A 22,064-nucleotide genomic window follows, 5' to 3' on the forward strand; every position below is an offset into this window, starting at 1 on the left:
ACTATGCCAATGCCTTTGACTGTGTGGATCACAATAAACTGTAGAAAATTCTGAAAGAGATGGGAATACCAGACCACCTGACCTGCCTCTTGAGAAACCTATATGCAGGTCAGGAAGCAACAGTTCAAACTGGACATGGAACAACAGACTGGTTCCAAATAGGAAAAGGAGTATGTCAAGGCTGTATATTGTCTCCCTGCTTATTTAACTTCTATGCAGAGTACATCATGAGAAATGCTGGGCTGGAAGAAGCACAAGCTGGAATCAAGATTGCCGGAAGAAATATCAATAACCTCAGATATGCAGATGACACCATCCTTATGGCGGAAAATGAAGAGGAATTAAAAAGCCTGTTGATGAACGTGAAAGTGGAGAGTGAAAAAGTTGGCTTAAAGCTCAACATTCAGAAAACCAAGATCATGGTATCTAGTCCCATGGGGAAACAGTGAAAACCGTGTCAGACTTTTTTTGGGCTCCAAAATCACTGCAGATGGTGACTGCAGCCATGAAATTAAAAGACGTTTACTCCTTGGAAGGAAAGTTACGACCAACCTAGACAGCACATTCAAAAGCAGAGATAATTACTTTGCCAACAAAGGCCTGTTTAGTCAAGGCTATGGTTTTTCCTGTGGTCATGTATGGATGTGAGAGTTAGACTGTGAAGAAAAGTGAGCACCGAAGAATTGATGCTTTTGAACTGTGGTGTTGGAGAAGACTCTTGAGAGTCCCTTGGACTGCAAGGAGATCCAACAAGTCCATCCTAAAGGAGATAAGTCCTGGGTGTTCATTGGAGGGACTGATGCTGAAGCTGAAACTTCAATACTTTGGCCACCTCGTGCGAAGAGTTGACTTATTGGAAAAGACCCTGATGCTGGGAGGGACTGGGGGCAGGAGGAGAAGGGGATGACAAAGGATGAGATGACTGGATGGCATCACTGACTCGGACATGAGTCTGAGTGAACTCCGGGAGTTGGTGATGGACAGGGAGGCCTGGCATGCTGCGATTCATGGGGTCACAAAGAGTCGGACACGACTTAGTGACTGAACTGAACTGAACCGATACAATTTTAAAGACTATACAATTAAAAAATTTTTTCTTTCAATAAAAAAAATTTTTTTAAAGGACTCGAAATTAGTGGATGCTTGGGGCTGGTGCACTGGGACCACCCAGAGGGAGGGTATGGGGAGGGAGGAGGGAAGACGGTTCAGGATGGGGAGCACGGGTATACCTGTGGCGGATTCATTTTGATGTTTGGCAAAACTAATACAATATTGTAAAGTTTAAAAATAAAATTAAATTAAAAAAAGAAAAATAAATAAATAAAATAAAAACACTGATGTAGCAAAAAAATAAAATAAAATAGAGAGGAATACCTTTAAGCTCAGCAGATGTTCACAAACAGCATAACAAATGCCAATACCTTCTTCTGTATTAGTACCTCTGCCAAGTTCATCAATTAATATGAGTGACTTGTCATTAGCATTATGTAGAATATATGCTACCTGAAAATATAATTCCAAAATTATTTATTGCAACCAAATAGCTGTCACTATTATAGCAAAAAAATGAAGAAAAATCCAGGTCCTTTTATTAGTTCATTTGAAATATATTTTGACAGAGAAAACCCGCTGAGCAGAAACTAACACATTGCTTTTCTTTCTAAAAATCTCATTACTGATAATTCTAATAGAATAGCTGATGTGTACATAAATAGACATATGCATAGAGTAAATAACCATTATCTAAAATATTGATGAATCAGATACAGTGAAATAAAGCAATGAATTAAATGTTTAAATAAACACAAAGATGGTCATTTTCTTGTTTAAGAGAGAATTGCTCAGTCATGTCTGACACTGTGACCCCATGGACTATATAGCCCATGGAATTCTCCAGGCCAGAATACTGGAGTGAGCAGCCTTTCTCTTCTCCAGAGAATCGTCCCAACCCAGGGATTGAACCCAGGTTTCCCGCATTGCAGGCAGATTCTCTACCAGCTGAGCCACAAGGTAAGTCGAAGAGTGCTGGAATGGGTAGCCTATCCCTTCTCCAGCAGATCTTTCCGACCCAGGAATCCAACCAGGGTTTCCTACTTTGCAGGCGGATTCTTTATCAACTGTTCCATGGTGAATCAATTGCTGTCATAAACACTCTGAACTATCTCTCAGTTAACATCTCTGTAGCCAGTAAAAATGAAAAGAAATATTTAGGAAAAAAGCATCCAAGCCCATTGATTTCTGAGTAAAATAAATTTAAATCATGCCTGATACAGACTTATGTTATGACACAACTGTTAACCATCATGGCCATTTTACCTTTCCATGGGACTAAGCTTCTTGAGAGCTAGGACCATTTAAAAATATGTCTCAAGCACCTAGTCTATTGCTATATTCCCCCATAGTTATTCAATACATACTAAATAATTATATAAATATCACATACGGTAAGCAAATGATAATTTTATTCCCTGTCTATCTAAAGAAAATTAGTAAACTGTACAGTGATCCAATAACCTATACCTACTAAAGATAGGCCAAAAGCTATACTGAATTCCTTTAACCCTTCATGTTTATTTGACATGTGCTCAGATCAAAAATAGATGCTGATACATACTTTGGCACAGGAAGTGAAAATTCCACAAGAGCACAAAAAGGGTGATTTTTAAAAAACCTTTTAACACCTTTTGTGATCTTTTATTTTAAAATCAAGCCTAACTATGCAAAATGTTTCTGAACAGGTCATTGCTTTCTGAAGTCTTTTATATATTCCATATAAAAACACGAAAGCATGTTTTTATCATTCACTAACACTAGCTTTTTCTTTAAAGCTGTATTTTTCAATAAAACATTTACTTCCATTTCCACAAGACAGAAATTAGGAAGCTGTCTTTGACTGCCCTCTGGCTCTTGTAGAGGAGTATAAACACATCTGCAAGCTTTAATATAAAAATACTTTCTTATGTTATAAGTATTGACCATTAGGATAATTCAATATTTTTTTAACATAAGGAAAGTTGAAATCAGGTACCTCTTTCATTTCCTTCATAAATGTTGATGAATTTGTTTCAATATCGTCATCAGTACTTATTCTTGTAAAAATTTGTTCAGCAATTCTAAAGGAAGAATACTCTGCTGGAACATATGATCCTATAAAATATAAGTCAAAGTAAACTGAGATGCTTTTATAAAATATAAGGACTACCAACACTTTGCTCTATCAACTCAGATTATTTAGTAGCCTATCTAAGGATTAATGTGGTGGAAATATCACAAGATATGGAATTAGAAGGCATGGCCCCGGCTCTGTCATTTACTTTACAACCTTGGACGGCACTTAAATTCTCCCAGCTTCATCTTCTTCACATATAAAATGGAAATGCTTACCCTACCTATTGTACAAAGTTATTTGCAAGTGAAAAAAAGATAATACATATTTGAGTACATAAGAAAGATTTGTTATAAATTTGATAAAAATTGTTAAATAGTATAGTCAGATGAGAATATTCAAAGTATGAAAATCTGAAGGAAATACTTATGAAGCTCAAGTTGATAAAAATCATTATAGAAAGGCATATTAAGAAATAGTTGCTATTAGAAAAGTACAGAACCATCCACAATTAGAATGAATGCAAAACATTAAATTTTTTATGAAGGTGAATTTTTATTCACAAGATGGTTTCTGTGTGAGAAATATCAGGCTAACTAACCTAAAATATTTATCTCTTGAAAACAGATTAATCTTATTATTTATATCTATCGCCAAACAAAATGGGATACAAAAAGCATTCTAAAACCATAAGAAGATAAAAATATACAAATAGTTAAATGAAAAAAGTGTCAAATATACAGAACTCTGTATAGACAAAATGTGAAATAATGGAAGTGAAGAAACAAAGCCAGATTATTCCAGGATTTAAAACAAAGACAAGGGTGAAGAATAGGATCTACTTTTGCATAATAAGGAATAGCAGGAAGAGAAAGCAAAAGTTCAGAAAATATTAATCAATGCAGATAATAATAATAACAATAGCAATTATGATGACATCTCAGAGAGCAAATAAATACAACATTCTCACAGGACTGCCAAAATGATTACGTAGGAAAAATAAATGTGAAAGTACCAAGTATAGAATATAGCGTATATGGTGCATATTGTTCATATTTTCCCTTCTCTCTTACCTCCACCAAAGAGGTTCCTAACATATCTTATCATCATATCACAGAAGCCTGCTGGCTGATATTTTGCTTCTAATCTGGCTCTTCTCTAACCTTACAATAGCGAGAGTAATCTATCTAAAACTCAAATCCAATTATGCCATTCTCTTGCTAAAATATCTATAGCTCCCTATAGATATCTGGGTAAGGCTCTCACTCAGTCAGTCAGTCAGTTCAGTCGCTCAGTCGTGTCCAACTCTTTGCAACCCCATGAATCGCAGCACACCAGGCCTCCCTGCCCATCACCAACTCCCGGAGTTCACTCAGACTCACGTCCATTGAGTCAGTGATGCCATCCAGCCATCTCGTCCTCTGTCGTCCCCTTCTCCTCCTGCCCCTAATCCCTCCCAGCATCAGACTCTTTTCCAATGAGTCAACTCTTCCCATGAGGTGGCCAAAGTAACGGAGTTTCAGCTTTAGCATCATTCCTTCCAAAGAAATCCCAGGGCTGATCTTCAGAATGGACTGGTTGGATCTCCTTGCAGTTCAAGGGACTCTCAAGAGCCTTCTCTAACACCACAGTTCAAAAGCATCAATTCTTTGGCACTCAGCTTTCTTTACAGTCCAACTCTCACATCCATACATGACCACTGGAAAAAACCATAGCCTTGACTAGATGGACCTTTGTTGGCAAAGTAATGTCTCTGCTTTTGAATATGCTGTCTAGGTTGGTCATAACTTTTCTTCCAAGGAGTAAGTGTCTTTTAATTTCATGGTTGCAGTCACCATCTGTAGTGATTTTGGAGCCCAGAAAAATAAAGTCAGCCACTGTTTCCACTGTTTCCCCATCTATTTCCCATGAAGTGGTGGGACCGATGCCATGATCTTCGTTTTCTGAATGTTGAGCTTTAAGCCAACTTTTTCACTCTCCACTTTCCCTTAAAACCATAGCATTGTGTGTGTGTGTGTGTGTGTGTGTGTGTGTGTGTATGAATGCGACTCGCTCAGTCATGTCCAACTGTTTGCGACCCCATTGACTGTAGCCCACCAGGCTCCCCTGTCCATGGGATTCTTCAAGCAAAAATACTGGAGTGGGTTACCATTTCCTTCTCCAGCAGATCTTCCAAGACCCAGGGATTGAACCCAGATGGATTTCCTTCCTGCACTGAAGGCATACTCTTTACCATCTGAGCCACCAGGGAAGCCCTGTGTGTGTGTGTGTGTGTGTGTGTGTGTGTGTGTGTGTGTGAACAGCATGATATTCCTATATTCCTGTGTGTGTGTGTGTGTGTGTGTGTGTGTGTATGTGTGTGTAAGCAGCATGATATTCCTAAGGAGCTACAAGGAGTCCAGAGGCTTAGGGGTTTTTTTTGCTTTGTAGAACAAAGAGTAGTTTAATGTTTACAACAGTTCTTAGACATAGGTACTATTATATTCTTCATTTACAGATAGAAAAACTAAGGAGGTTAAGTATTTGCCTAAGATCACACAGCCAATAACTACAAAAGCTAGGTCTAGCTCCAAAGCCTATATTCTCAACTTCCATGCTTTTCAAGTCCTACTATTTCCTTTATAATAAGATTTTATAAGATACTACATATACTTTTAGGAATTCAAAGACCGTGGCAAGAGAAGTAGAGTAATAGTAATTTTCTTCAAATATCGGAAGGCCTGTTCTGAGGATATAATAGATTGTTCTGAAATGCATAGAAGTTAAGAATTAGGACTAATAAGTAGAAGTTCTATACAGTCAAATTTTAATTCAGTATAATGAATGTTTTAACAATTATAACTACACAGAAATTAGACAGCCTTTTTTTTTAAAGGCCAGAATTCATAACTATTCAAACAGAAGTAAGATTATTGTCTCAGATATGAATCAGTATTCTTATAAGGGAATGGAAGTTATCTAAGATAGCCTTTTAAATTTAATAAAATATATACTCTTTATTCATTCATTCACTCACTTCTGATTTTCTTTCCCAGTAGTAAGGGAAATTTGCACTATGATCGATATTACTATTCTGCATTTCTCTTAAAATCCATTACATTAAACCAAGCTTTTTCAATCACATCAAGGGCTGCATAATTCTTTCTTGCGCATGAATGTGGGCTGAGGCAGGGGAGGAGGGTAAAAGAAGATGGCTGTCCTGTGAATTGTAGAATCTTTAGCAGCAACCCTGGATATTATACAAAAAAGATCTTAATGACCCAGATAACCACAATGGTATGTTCACTAACTCACCTAGAGCCAGACATCCTGGAATGTGAAGTCAAGTGGCCCTTAGGAAGCATCACTACAGACAAACCTAGTGGAGGTGATGGAATTCCAGTTGAGCTATTTCAAATCCTAAAAGATGATGCCATGAAAAGTGCTACACCCAATATGCCAGCACATGTGGAAAACTCAGGAGTGGCCACAGGACTGGAAAAGATCAGTTTTCATTCCAGTCCCTAAGAAAGGCAATGTCAAAGAATATGCTCAAACTACCACACAATTGCACTCTTCTCACATGCTACTAAAGTAATGCTCAAAATTCTCCAAGCCAGGCTTCAACAATAGTGAACCGAGAACTTTCAGATGTTCAAGCTGGATTTAGAAAAGGCAGAGTAACCAGAGATCAAATTGTCAACATTCAATGGATCATAGAAAAAGCAAGAGAATTCCATTAACATCTACTTCTGTTTCACTAACTATGCTAAAGCCTTTGACTGCATGAAAGTGAAAGTGAAGTCGCTGAGTCGTGTCCGACTCTCTGCGACCCCGTGGACTGTAGCCTACCAGGCTTCTCTGTCCATGGGATTCTCCAAGCAAGAATACTGGAGTGGGTTACCATTTCCTTCTCCACGGGATCTTCCCAACCCAGGGATCGAACCCAGGTCTCCCGCATTGGAGGCAGACGCTTTAACCTTTGAGCCATCACAACAAAATGGAAAATTCTTAAAGAGATAGGAATACCAGACCACCTTACCTGCCTCCTGAGAAACCTGTATGCAGGTCAAGAAGAAAGTTAGAACCGGACATGGAACAACAGACTGATTCCAAATCGGGAAAGGAGTATGTCAAGGCCGTATATTGTCACCCTTCTTATTTAACTTCTATGCAGAGTACATCATGTGAAATGCCAGGCTGAAGCACAAGCTGGAATCAAGATTGCTGGGAGAAATATCAACAACCTCATATATGCAGATGACACCACCCTTATGGCAGAAGGCAAAGAGCAACTAAAGACCCTCATGATGAAGGTGAAAGACGAAAGGGAAAAAGCTGGCTTAAAACTCAACATTCGGAAAACTAAAATTATAGCATCTGGTCCCATTACTTCATGGCACATAGATGGGTGAGATACTATTTTGGGGGGCTCTAAAATCACTGCAGATGGTGACTACAGCCATGAATGAAAAGACAAGCTTGCTCTTCGGAAGAAAAGCTATGACAAACCTAGAAAACATATTGAAGCAGAGACATTACTGTGCTGACAAATGTCCATATAGTCAAAGCTGTGGTTTTTCCAGTAGTCATATATGGATGTGAGAGTTAGACCATAAAGAAAACTGAACACCAAAGAATTGATGCTTTTGAACTGTGGTGTTGGAGAATACTTTTGAGAATCCCTCAGACTGCAAGGAGATCAAACCAGTCAATCCTAAAGGAAATCAGTGCTGAGTATTCATTGGAAGGACTGATGCTGAAGCTGAAGGTACAATACTTTGGCCACCTGATGCAAAGAACTGACTTATTAGCAAAGACCCTGATGCTGGGAAAGATTGAGGGCAGGAGGAGAAGGGGACGACAGAGAATGAGATGGTTAGATGGAATCACTGACTCGATGGACATGAGTTTGAACAAGCTCCAGGATTTGGTGATGGACAGGCAAGCCTGGAGTGCTGTAGTCCATGGGGTCACAAAGAGTCGGACACAACTGAACAACTGAACTGAACTGGATTTTATAATCCCCTCAGTTGTGACAACCAAAAATGTCTCCAGACATTGCCAATTCCAGAAGGTGAGGTAAACCAAAATCATCCCAGACTGACCAGTCATCTGGTCTCTGATTAACATCGGTTTCAAGGAACCCAATTTTCAGAGATAAGAGGTGAGTTGTGTCTCGATACAAAGAAATCCATAACAATGTTGGGACAGTGACAGTCATTTACATGGTCACAAAGAGTTGGACACAACTGAGCGTCCAAACTGAACTGTATGCGCACATAAGTGTAACACAGCAGTTGTTAAAACTAAGTTATTGGTAAACCTTAAATTAAGTAAGGGAAATGTTTCTGTGCCCAATGTTACAATTTTGGGAAAAATCTTATATGAGTTATTAAAGGCAGTAGTTTCTGCTACTTGTACCACTTTCTCTCTCAACAAAGTTTTTGAATTTCAGATAATTATACAATTCAATTTAGTAATAGTTGATACAACATTAATAACTATAATAAAGAAGCTTCTATTATATCCCACAAGATTTTCAGTACAATGTAATCCAATCTGGATGGAGCTTAATAAATACCAAATTGTAAAAGTTATGGTCCATATATATATATATATATATATATATAATCTAAAATACTGGGCATGAAGTATTTTAAATGGGGAGCAGAACTGATAACCATAAAGTAAACATGTAACTTACCAATTTGGGCCATAATCTGACAAAGAGCAATCTGTTTCAAATATGTGGATTTGCCACTCATATTTGGTCCAGTTATGATAAAAAAATTACTCCCTTCTGTAATGTAGGTATTGTTAGCAACAGGTTTTTCCACAGATATTCTTTCAAGAATGGGATGCCACCCCTGCTTGATTGCTAAAGTATCAGTAAACTCTGGCCGAACTAAAGAGAAAAATAAAATGGTTTTGAAAGATTAATATATTTATACTTAAAGATTTTGTGGTGTGTAAATACTGTTTATACTTTAGTGACTTTACTACAGTCAATCTGGAACAATATCATTAAGTTATTATTTGATCTTCAGTCCCTCTAAATGATAACTGGCATAGTCTAATCACATCAGAACTTATATTCTTTTCCAGAAAAAATATGATTTTGGTCCTGTCATTGTGCAGGGCTCCAAAATAGTTCATAACATTTTCAGATTTGCAAAAATTAAAAGGAATCAACTAGCCATTTAAAAATAACAATTAATTTCAAGGACTCTAAAATTGCACATTTACTTAATCCTTGCCTAAAGCATTATTTCAAATTTGGCATACTTAGCTTTTCAAATGAGGTCTGAAAATAGAGCAAAACCAAATAAAAACACAATTTTACGTCCAAACTTATAGAAATTTTGTCTAAAAAGAGGACAGAAAAAACAGACACAAAAGATAGTGTTAATTTTGTAGAAAGAAGTAATGATCAGGTTTCTATAGATGCTTTCTAAGTCACCCTGTTTATTTAACTTATATGCAGAGTACATCATGAGAAACGCTGGGCTGGAAGAAGCACAAGCTGGAATCAAGATTGCCGGGAGAAATATCAATAACCTCAGATATGCAGATGACACCACCCTTATGGCAGAAAGAGGTGAAGAGGAACTAAAAAGAAAGTGAAGAGGAACTAAAAAGCTCTTGATGAAAGTGAAAGAGAAGAGTGAAAAAGTTGGCTTAAAGCTCAACATTCAGAAATCTAAGATCACGGCATCTGGTCCCATCACTTCATGGGAAATAGATGGGGAAACAGTGGAAGCAGTGTCAGACTTTATTTTTGGGGGATCCAAAATCACTGCAGATGATGATTGCAGCCATAAAATTAAAAGACATTTACTCCTTGGAAGAAAAGTTATGACCAACCTAGAGAGCATATTGAAAAGCAGAGATATTACTTTGACAACAAAGGTCCATCTAGTCAAGGCTATGGTTTTTCCAGTGGTCATGTATGGATGTGAGAGTTGGACTCTGAAGAAAACTGAGCGCCAAAGAATTGATGCTTTTGAACTGTGGTGTTGGAGAAGACTCTTGAGAGTCCCTTGGACTGCAAGGAGATCCAACCAGTCCATCCTAAATGAGACCAGTCCTGGGTGTTCATTGGAAGGACTGATGCTGAGGCTGAAACTCCAGTACTTTGGCCACCTCATGCGAAGAGTTGACCCATTGGAAAAGACCCTGATGCTGGGAGGGATTGGGGGCAGGAGGAGAAGGGGACGACAGAGGATGAGATGGCATCACCGACTCAATGCACATGAGTTTGGGTGAACTCTGGGAGTTGGTGATGGACAGGGAGGCCTGGCATGCTGTGATTCATAGGGTCGCAAAGAGTCAAACACAACTGAGCGACAACTGAATTGAACTGAAGATGAAGAGAGGAGAAAGAAAGTGAGAGACAAGTAAAACTTAAAATGCTACATGTCTCTCGAGGAACCACATGGATAAACTTGAAAGTATTCATTATAAAAGTGAGGTTGATTAGTAAAAAAGAAAACTTTTACTATATTTAAATCATTTTTAATACCAAAAATTCACTACTTATAAGTTTGGAGTTTTAGGGTAGTCCTTCTCAAAATGGAACAAGATCAAATATCTTAATAGTTGAGAAAACTATTAAGTTTTGGCCTATATAATACCAGCTAAAAAATTTAATACTTCCATAAGAAATACAGAAATATCAAAAATGAAAAAACCTATGTAAAATACCTTTTCCATCATAAAGATTAATTAACAGAATGTTTCGGAAATACTACTATTAATTTTAACTAGAAATTTAATGTTATTAAGCCCACAATTACTCAACCGAATTATCATATACAAGTTATGCAAATTTGCATACTGATAATTTGGATAAGAAATTTCAAGGGGTGGGGGCTAACTTGAAGTATTCATTTAACATTAGAAAATTGCTCAATATTTATATTCAAGACCTGTAGTATAGACTTGGGACACAAAAATAAGTGATATAATTGATCTTGGGATGCTCACATCTGCTCACTTTTAAGAGTTTATTTCTGTCATGTCTGTTAGTATTAGCATCACACTGCTTATTCAGACTTGAAATTTATGAATTTGGATCATCATTATTTTCACCAGAGACAGCTCTACAGTCTTTCTTTTTTTTTTAATTTTATTTTATTTTTAAACTTTACAATATTGTATTAGTTTTGCCAAATATCGAAATGAATCTGCCACAGGTATACATGTGTTCTCCATCCTGAACCCTCCTCCCTCCTCCCTCCCCATACGATCCCTCTGGGTCGTCCCAGTGCACCAGCCCAAAGCATCCAGTATCGTGCATCGAACCTGGACTGGAGACTCGTTTCATACATGGTATTATACATGTTTCCATGCCATTCTCCCAAATCTTCCCACCCTCTCCCCCTCCCACAGAGTCCATAAGACTGTTCTATACATCAGTGTCTCTTTTGCTGTCTTGTACACAGGGTTATTGTTACCATTTTTCTAAATTCCATATATATGTGTTAGTATACTGTATTGGTGTTTTTCTTTCTGGCTTACTTCATTCTGTATTTAAAGTTTCTTGCGGTATTTTTTTCTAATTTTTCAATTTCTCAGTAAATAATCTTTTGACTTCTAAAAGAAGTTTTAAGGGTAATTTCACTTTCTATATTTTAAGTCTTAGTCTAGGACCATAGGTAAGAGACTATATATCAGGGGAAAAAATATAAAACATTCATAATTGCTACATAAAATTGCTTGAATGGAATACAAATTTCAGTATGCAACCTATTTATTCCAAAGAAAATAACTTACCATAGTCAGAAAGAGTACAGGCATGAGCAAATGACAGTAGCATATCCAGCATTGACACAGTGTCAGACAGTTTATATAAGCAATGAATATGCTCATAAATCTCACTAAGCAGTTTGCACACGATCCTGAAAGTACATGTTTGATAAGAGAAATAGTGCTTTTAAAAGAGGGGCATACAACATAATTATAAAACAATATAAAATTCATTGCCTAAGGTAAAATAACATTGACAGTTGGGTTGTACACTAGATAAAATCTGTTGTTCTATTGTCTTATTTCAGAGATGAGGAAACTGAAGCTCATAATCAAGGTCACAGTTATTTAGTAGCAGAGAATCCATCTTCTGGTGTGTTAAGACCAAGTTTTTTTAAAGACTGCTTTTCTTAAACATTAATAGAATAAATTTTTAGTATTAGAAATATTTTCTATAGGTCAAATGAAGCCCTCACTATACTTCAATCAGTAGATCCCATCTACTAATAATTTTGCTTTTGCAATGTTAAATTTAACACAAAAGCTATTATGTATTTTCTCTCTCACCCATCCTCTCTCTCTCCCTCTTTCTCTCTCTCATACACAACCCTAACTACATAATTATTTATGCTTCCATGTGGTAGTTACCATATTGTGACATAATATAAAAATTTTTCTCTTACATGGTAAAATATGTTCTGCAACTTAGTATATCTTATAAGCTTTTTGGTTTATGCTCTGAAATTGTTCTGAAAATCCAACATTTATCTTCATCATCTCAGCTCAGCAAGTCTGAATTTCCTAGTTCTTATTTCTAGACACATTGCTACTGTTTTATGAACAATAAAATACTGGCAATATCATAAGGTTGTTATAAATGTACTAAGTCATGAGAATTTGAGAGCTTACATGCTAAAGAAAAAGAATAAACTGAATGAAGTCCCAAATAAGCCCAGATGTGCCAACTTCTATATCATGATGAAGTATCCACTACAGAAGTATCAGTGGTACCAGAGATATTTCAAGCTCAAGTCAATTATGACATTTCTTAAAACTGTATTAAAAGGATGAGTGAAGTACTGATGAAATGTGGATATTTGGCTGGGTATCAAGCTTTATCTATACCTCAATATAATGGATTTATTTTGGGGGAGGGGCGGTTGCAATTAGATTTGCCCTGAATATTCTGTGAGGCTCAGTGATCTCAATCACAATGACAGACTTTAAAGTTTTAACTGTTTTTCTAGGAAATGGTCTTTCCTTGTTAACATTCATAACTACAATTTTCTGCAACCAGAAAAAAAGTCAGTTAATGAAATGTATCATAGTATCTCAAATCAACTCAATTTAAATCAGTATTCAAACATTTCAAATGCTCTTACATATAAGTCATGTGATAGATTTCTCTCAAAGACTCTTGGCATCTTTCATTCATTTTAATTAAATCTGCTGATGTAAAGCTGTAAGAATTTTTCACTTTAGAAATCTGCTAGGAGATTAAAAAAAAAAGTCAAGATACATACTCTTATGAAATAAAACATACAGATTTTAAACAACACAATTATAGGTACTTAGGTTAATCACTTTAATTCTTGAGATAATTGTATCATCAAAAAAGTCTCAAATAATGTTTGTAGAAAAGAAAAGATCACTTCTCAAGTTAAAGCAGAATATTTTAACCTAGTCTGTCTGACATGACTATTTTTACAGCTCTTAAAGTAGCCATGTAGAAATGTTAACAAAAATATTACACCTCATAACCAAGTAATAATAGGTATGGTAGACAGGAACCTTCACTCCATCTGTGACCCCTGTCTTAGCCCTTGCCTCATAACCAAACTTCACTCAGTCTCTAACCCCATTACTAATTCTTGACCCATTTTTTTTTTTACTTCATCCATCCCTTATTACTGGATAATATTTAAAGACCTGAAAGGTTTGTTTTTGTCATAAGGTACTCCCTGCAGGTAGAGAAAGATTAAAGTGGGTTAGACTTTCCCAAATCAGTATCCTGTGGAGGAATTAACGTATATATAAAAAAATACTCCCCTGGTCCAAAGATTTGGCAATACTGGGTATTTAAAAAATAAGCAGATTTCTTTATTTTAGGACTTTTAAAGCTTTAATAGGTAGATGTGCACTGAGAATAACCTAAAACAGGAAATGGTACACTACTTTTCAAACTTCTTTGATCAAAAATTCCTTTTCGATTTTCTTACTTCATTTTCCTTTACTACCCTTATCAAGCTCCCAGAATTATGGGAAACACTGTGTTTGGTATTTCTCTTAAAAACTCTTCTCAATCACTCTTAGATTAGTAAAGTTGTTAGGTGGGTGGGTAGAAGTAAGAGAAGTAATATACAGAACATTCAGAAACCTATCATGTAATATTCAATAAGTGCCTGAAAATATGTAAGTGCAATTCTGTAAAATCAGAAACAATAATTTCCTAACCAGAATCCTAAAATGAACCTTAATAAACTCTGAAGGAAGTTGATCATTGGGTAGGACTGTACAATCTGTAGTCATCTGAATGAAAAATCCTCGAGCAGAGCTAAAACTTGTCCTTAAAGGAAGACTATATTTTTCTGCAAGTTGTGTTATCATTCCTAGTGGCCAGAAACAAGAAAAACAAACAAACAAAAAAAAAATTTGTGAGTAAATTACTCTTCATGTTTAAAAAAATCACTAACATTTCTTTGTTATTTATATACAAGTAGGAAGCTCTTATTACTCTTTTCTTTTAACTGAAATATGAAATTGACAACCCAGTCCAATATTCTTGCCTGGGAAATCCCATGGACAGAGGAGCTTAGCAGGCTACAGTCCATGGGGATGCAGTCAGACACAACTGGGCAACAGAGAGGGAGCACACATGCACACACACACACATACTTGGTTTAAATACTGCATTAGTTTCATATGTACAACACGGTGATTCAGTAGGGTTTTTCGCAGATTATACTCCATTATAGGCTATTACAGATTAAATATAATTCTCTGTTATATAGTAAATTCTTACCAATTATCTATTTTTTGTATAGTACTTTGAATCTGTTAATCCCACAGTCCTAATTTGTCCCTCTCTCCTTCTCTCTCCCCTTTGGTAACTATGAATTCGTTTTCTGTCTGAGAGTCTGCTCCCATTTTGCATATAAATAAATTTGTATTGGTTTTTAGATGTCACATAAATGTGATATATAGTATTTGCCTTTGTCTGACTTATTTCACTAAGGCTAATATTCTCTAGGTCCATCCATGTTGCTGCAACTGCCAATATTGTTCTTTTTTATGGTTTAATTATATTCTATTGTATATATACCACATCTTCTTAAGCTACATGGGCACTTGTGTTTGTTCCCTATCTGTTAGGAACATGCTGTTAGGAACACTGGAGTGTGTGTATCTTTCCAAATTAGAGTTCTCATTTTTCCAGGATATATACCCAGAAGTATGATTGCTGGATCATATGGTAGCTCCATTTTCAGTTTTTTCAGGGAAGCTCTATACTGTTTTTCATAATGGCTGTACCAATTTACAATCCCACCAACAGGGTATGAGGTTTCCTTTGTTACACTTTTAAACTCTAACAATTTTTAACATCTAAAATATGTGGTTAAGTATTCTTTTAAGAAAAAAACACTATAGTAAAAAGGTGGTCATTGAGATAAATATTTTGAAAGTAAAAGAAATTGCAAAAACCAAAATAATAAAACCAAAACTAGAGTTCAGTTCAGTTCAGTCGCTCAGTCGTGTCCAATTCTTTGTGACCCCATGAATTGCAGCACGCCATACCTCCCTGTCCATCACCAACTCCCGGAGTTGACTCAAACTCACGTCCATCGAGTCAGTGATGCCATCCAGCCATCTCATCCTCTGTCGTCCCCTTCTCCTCCTGCCCCCAATCCCTCCCAGCATCAGACTCTTTTCCAATGAGTCAACTCTTCGCATGAGGTGGCCAAAGTACTGGAGTTTCAGCTTTAGCATCATTCCTTCCAATGAACACCCATGACTGATCTCCTTTAGAATGGACTAGTTGGATCTCCTTGCAGTCCAAGGGACTCTCAAGAGTCTTCTCCAACACCACAGTTCAAAAGCATCAATTCTTCGGTGCTCAGCTTTCTTCATAGTCCAACTCTCACATCCATACATGACCACTGGAAAAATCATAGCCTTGACTAAACGGACCTTCGTTGGCAAAGTAATATCTCTGCTTTTCAATATGCTCTCTAGGTTGGTCATAACTTTCCTTCCAAGGAGTAAGCGTCTTTTAATTTCATGGCTGCAGTCACCACCTGCAGTGATTTTGGAGCCCAGAAAACTAAAGTCTGACACTGTTTCCACTGTTTCCCCATCTATTTCCCATGAAGTGATGGGACCAGATGCCATGATCTTAGTTTTCTGAATGTTGAGCTTTAAACCAACTCTTTCATTCTTTCACTTTCATCAAGAGACCTTTTAGTTCCTCTTCACTTTCTGCCATAAGGGTGGTGTCATCTGCATATCTGAGGTTATTGATATTTCTCCCAGCAATCTTGATTCCAGCTTGTGTTTCTTCCAGCCCAGCGTTTCTCATGATGTACTCTGCATATAAGTTAAATAAGCAGGGTGACAATATACAGCCTTGACTAACTCCTTTTCCTATTTGGAACCAGTCTGTTGTTCCATGTCCAGTTCTCCCGTTGCTTCCTGACCTGCATATAGGTTTCTCAAGAGGCAGGTCAGGTGGTCTGGTATTCCCATCTCTTTCAGAATTTTCCACAGTTTATTGTGATCCACACAATCAAAGGTTTTGGCATAGTCAATAAAGCAGAAATAGATGTTTTTCTGGAACTCTCTTGTTTTTTCGATGATCCAGCAGATGTTGGCAATTTGATCTCTGGTTCCTCTGCCTTTTCTAAAACCAGCCTGAACATCTGGAAGTTCATGGTTCACATATTGTTGAAGCCTGGCTTGGAGAACTTTGAGCCTTGTGAGATGAGTGCAATTGTGCAGTAGTTTGAGCATTCTTTGGCATTGCCTTTCTTTGGGATTGGAATGAAAACTGACCTTTTCCAGTCCTGTGGCCACTGATGAGTTTTCCAAATTTGCTGGCATATTGAGTGCAGCACTTTCACAGCATCATCTTTCAGGATTTGAAATAGCTCAACTGGAATTCCATCACCTCCACTAGCTTTGTTCATAGTGATGCTTTCTAAGGCCCACTTGACTTCACATTCCAGGATGTCTGGTTCTAGGTGAGTGATCAAACCATCGTGATTATCTGGGTCATGAAGATCTTTTTTGTACGGTTCTTCTGTGTATTCTTGCCATCTCTTCTTAATATCTTCTGCTTCTGTTAGGTCCATACCATTTCTGTCCTTTATTGAGCCCATCTTTGCATGAAATGTTCCCTTGGTATCTCTAATTTTCTTGAAGAGATCTCTGGTCTTTCCCATTCTGTTGTTTTCCTCTATTTCTTTGCATTGACCGCTGAGGAAGGCTTTCTTATCTCTTCTTGCTATTCTTTGGAACTCTGCATTCAGATGCTTATATCTTTCCTTTTTTTCCTTTGCTTTTCGCTTCTCTTCTTTTCACAGCTATTTGTAAGGCCTCCCCAGACAGCCATTTTGTTTTTTTTGCATTTCTTTTCCATGGGGATGGTCTTGATCCCTGTCTCCTGTACAATGCCACGAACCTCCATCCATAGTTCATCAGGCACTCTATCTATCAGATCTAGTCCCTTCAATCTATTTCTCACTTCCACTGTATAATCATAAGGGATTTGATTTAAGTCATACCTGAATAGTCTAGTGGATTTCCCCCAGTATAACCTCTATATTAGGAATATTGGAGTTTACTTAATATTTGTTTCACTTGTGTGATATTATACATAGAAAACCCTAAAGACTCTATCAAAAACTCTGGTGAGTTAAATTAGAACTCACCAATGAATTCAATAAAGTTGCAGGATACAAAATTAATATACATAAATCTGTTAATTTGTACTTAGAAAGCTATAAGACACTGATGAAAGAAACTGAAGACAACATGGATAGAAAGATATATCATGTTCACTGACTGGAAGAATTAATATTGTTAAAATTACTATACTACTGAAAAAAATGTATAGATTCACTGCAATCCGTATCAAAATATCACTGGCCTTTTTCACAGAATAAGTCTAAAATTTGTATGGAAACACAAAGACATTGAATAGCCAAAACAATCTAGAAAAAAGAACAAAGCTGGAAGTATCATGTTTCTTGATTTCAAACTATACTGCAAAGCTCCAGTAATCAAAACAGTATGGTACCGGCACAAAAACAGACACATAGATCAAAAGAACAGAGAACCCAGAAATGAATGCACATTAATACGGGCAATTAACCTATGACAAAGGAGGCAAAAATATACAATAGTGAAAAAACAGCCTCTTCAATAAATGGTGGTGGGAAAACTAGACAGCTACAAGAATCAAACTGGACTACCATGCACAAAAATAAATTCAAAATGGTTTAAAGACTTAAATATAAAACTGGAAACTATAAAATTTCTAGAAGAAAACCGGCAGTAAGCTGACATCAGTCTTAGTAATACGTTTTTGGATGTATCTCTTCATGCAAGGGAAATAAAAGCAGAAATAAACAAATGGGACTATACCAAACTAATAAATTTTGTACAATGAAGAAAACCATTAACAAAACAAAAAGGCTGCCTATTGAATGGGAGAAGACATTTGTAAGGATATATCTGATAAGGGGTTAATATCCAAAATATACAATGAACTCATACAACTTAATAATAATAAAAAAAAACTCATTTAAAATCGTGCTGAAGATCTCAATAGACATTTTTCCAGAGAAGACATACAGATGGTCAACAGCCACATGAAAAGATGCTAGACATCAGTAATCATCACCAAAATGCAAATTAAAATCACAATAAGATATCACCTTACACCTATAGAATGACTATTACCAAAAAAGACAACAAAGAACAAGTGTTGGTGAAGATGTGGAGAAAACAAAACTCTGGTACACTGTTGGTGGGAATGTAAATCGGTGCAGCTGCCACGGAAAAGTGTGGAGAGTTCTCAAAAAATTAAAAATAGGTAAATCAACTATACTTCAATAAAAATAAATATTTTTAAAAATCTAAGATAGAACTAACCATATGATCCAGCAATTCCAATCCTAGGTATTAAAAAAAAATACACATCCCTTTGTTTGTTGCAGCATTATTTACAATAGCCAAAATATGAAAGCAAACTTACTGCCCATCGATAGATGAATAAAGAAGTGGTGTGTGGGTATGTGTATTTGTTGTTGTTCAATAGATAAGTTATGTCCAACTTTTTTGTGACCCCACAGACTATAGCACACCAGCCTCCTCTGTTCAAGGGATTTCACAGGTAATCAATACTGGAGTAGGTTGCCATTTCCTTCTCCAGGGGATCTTCCCAGGGATTAAACACTCATCTCCTGCATTGGCAGGCAGGTTCTTTACCACTGAACCACCCAAGGAAGCCCGTGTGTGTGTGTGTGTGTGTGTGTGTGTGTGTGTGTATTATGCTATCATCTGGCTAACACCAGCCATTAAAAAAATGAAATCTTGTCATTGGTGATAACATGGATGGACCTAGAGGGTATTAAGCTAAGTGAAATAAGTCACACAAAGAAAGACAAATACTGTATGATTTCACTTATATGTGGAATCTAGAAAACAAAACAAACGAATAAACATAACTGAACAAAAACACAGTTATAGCTACAGAGAACAATCAGGCAGTTGTCAGAGGGAAGGAGAGGAAAGAAATAATGAGGGAAATTAAAAGGTATAAATGTCCAGGTGCAATACAAGTATGAAATGTGTACACTGTGGGTATGTAAATACAGTCAATAACTATGTAATATATTTGTACGGTGACAGATCATAACTAGACATGGTGATCATTTTGAAATGTATAGAAATACTGAATCACTATTTTGTGTAATAGGAACTAACATAATGTTGTAAGTCAATTATTCTTCGAAAAAAAAAAAAAACTCAGAAAAAAAGAGATCAGATTTGAGGTTACCAGAGGCAGGGGTAAGGGGAGAGGGGATTAGACAAAGGCAATCAAAATGCACGAATTCTAGTTATAAGTAAGTACTAAAGATGCAATGAACAACATGATAAGCATAATTAACACTGCTGTATACAGCTGGCTACAGTCCACTAAGAGGACACCACTAAGCAATTGAGTACATGGATGCACACATCCATGCACACACATTATATATGAAAGTTGTTAACAGAGTAATTCCTAAGAGTTCTTATCACAGGAAAAAATATTATTTTATTATTTAATTTTATATACATATTAGGATGGATATTCATTAAATGTATTGTGATAATCATTTCATGAGGTATATAAATCAAATTATTATGTATACTGTAAACTTATACAGTGCTGTATATGAATTATCTCAATAAAGCTAGAAAGAAAATAAAAGGAAAAAAGTTATATGTTATTGCAATAATTAATTCACAATAAGAAATTCCCTCTAAAAAGCATACTTTACAAGGCAAAATATTCCAAAAAGGAAATAGGTGTTTCATCATTTAAAATTCCTAAAATGTCCAAATCTTCCTATCAATTGCACACTCACTACAGAGTTCTAAATTTCTAAATTTATATTTTTAACATGATGACCATTAACTATTTGAATATTACTTGAAAATACTAACATCTTTATTCCTCAAATTGTTCCTCCAAGAATTTCCCTGTTTTTCTCAGTAGTACCACCATTCTCAGGCTAATCATTTCAATTAGCACCAGTGGCTACATTTCTTTTTACTTTACCATGGCCATATCTACTCAATGATTAACTCTTATCAATTCTTCCTTTAACCTTCATATTTCTCTTTTCTCATATACACCTGCTGTGTTAACTTGTAGTAGCTTAAAATAGTTCCTCTTTCCGTTGCTCCACTCAAACTCATTCAACACATCTTCCTGATCAATTTCACTCCACAGAGCAAAAATATCTCACTGCCTCTACATTCTCCTTGGGAAAAACCTCCAAACTGACCTTCAAAAACTAAATTCAGATCCCCAGTCTACATTTCTGACCATATTATCTCTTACTAGTTCTGTAAGAAAATGCCTTATTCCATCCTAACAAATTTCCTCACTCATCCCCTAAAGTTTCTTCAGGCCATTGTGCTTTAGTTTGTACTAAACTAAAGTACAAAAAAAAAGTGGGGGTGGTGGTAGAATTCCTTTTTAGGCTATTTTATGTACTAAAAACATTCCCATCTTCTATGCCTCTACACCCAGTCATTCTCTGACCCCTCTAATCTATTTTTTCTTCATTTACCTTACATCTATGTGAAATTATGCACTATATATAATTAATATACTTTATGTAGCAATATGGACACACACATATATATACATACATATGTTTGTTTATTACCTGTCTCTGCTATTATTATAGCTTTATGAGGACAGGGAATTTGTTCTGTTCACTATGTATTCCCAGTACCTAGGAGATTTTTTACTAAGAGACTTTACTAGATTTTACTAGGATTTTTTACTATATTTAGGAGATTAATAAACTCATTAAATGAATTACTGTACTGACTTGCAAATGCTACCTTTCCCAGACAAAAATATCTCTTCCTCCACTGAAACCCATTAGCACTGATAGACAGTATTTTTCACATAATTTATATGCAACACTGTACTAAGGTAAAAACTACTTTCCAAGCCTTCATGTAACCCTATATTTAAATTTGAAGACACTCTATATTTAACTTTGGAGAAAAGAAGTGATACATTTTAACACTTTGAGACCTTTTTTTTTTTTTTTAAAGGCTCCTTAGACGATAATGGAGCCTTTAAAATAAAAAAAAGCTTCCTTAGACGATAATATGAGCAATGGCACCCCACTCCTGTACTCTTGCCTGGAAAATACCATGGACGGAGGAGCCTGGTAGGCTGCAGTCCATGGGGTTGCGAAAAGTTGCACGCAACTGAGCGACTTCACTTTCACTTTTCACTTTCATGCATTGGAGAAGGAAATGGCAACCCACTCCACTGTTCTTGCCTGGAGGGAGCCTGGTGGGCTGCCGTCTATGGGGTCGCACAGAGTCAGACACGACTGACGTGACTTAGCAGCAGCAGCAGCAGCAGAGGATAATTTGGGCTTCCCTGGTAGCTCAGAGATTAAAGCGTCTGCCTGGAATGAGGGAGACCTGG

At 36.4% G+C, this 22,064-nt stretch overlaps 1 protein-coding gene across 1 annotated transcript in view; it reads right to left on the reverse strand.

Annotated features, from left to right (window-relative positions):
* The window catches only part of MSH4 (mutS homolog 4), a 92,780-nt gene that overhangs the window by 18,040 nt on the left and 52,676 nt on the right, over positions 1–22,064 (reverse strand). Inside the window, exons 12-17 of the mRNA NM_001206255.3 lie at positions 14,309–14,445; positions 13,219–13,322; positions 11,864–11,988; positions 8,793–8,993; positions 3,029–3,147; positions 1,375–1,503 (exon numbers count right to left, since the gene is read on the reverse strand). Coding sequence (NP_001193184.1) covers positions 1,375–1,503; positions 3,029–3,147; positions 8,793–8,993; positions 11,864–11,988; positions 13,219–13,322; positions 14,309–14,445 — 815 coding nt within the window. The remainder of the gene's footprint in view (positions 1–1,374; positions 1,504–3,028; positions 3,148–8,792; positions 8,994–11,863; positions 11,989–13,218; positions 13,323–14,308; positions 14,446–22,064) is intronic.

The sequence above is a fragment of the Bos taurus genome, chromosome 3 (genome assembly GCF_002263795.3).
Source record: "Bos taurus isolate L1 Dominette 01449 registration number 42190680 breed Hereford chromosome 3, ARS-UCD2.0, whole genome shotgun sequence".
NCBI lineage: Eukaryota > Metazoa > Chordata > Mammalia > Artiodactyla > Bovidae > Bos > Bos taurus.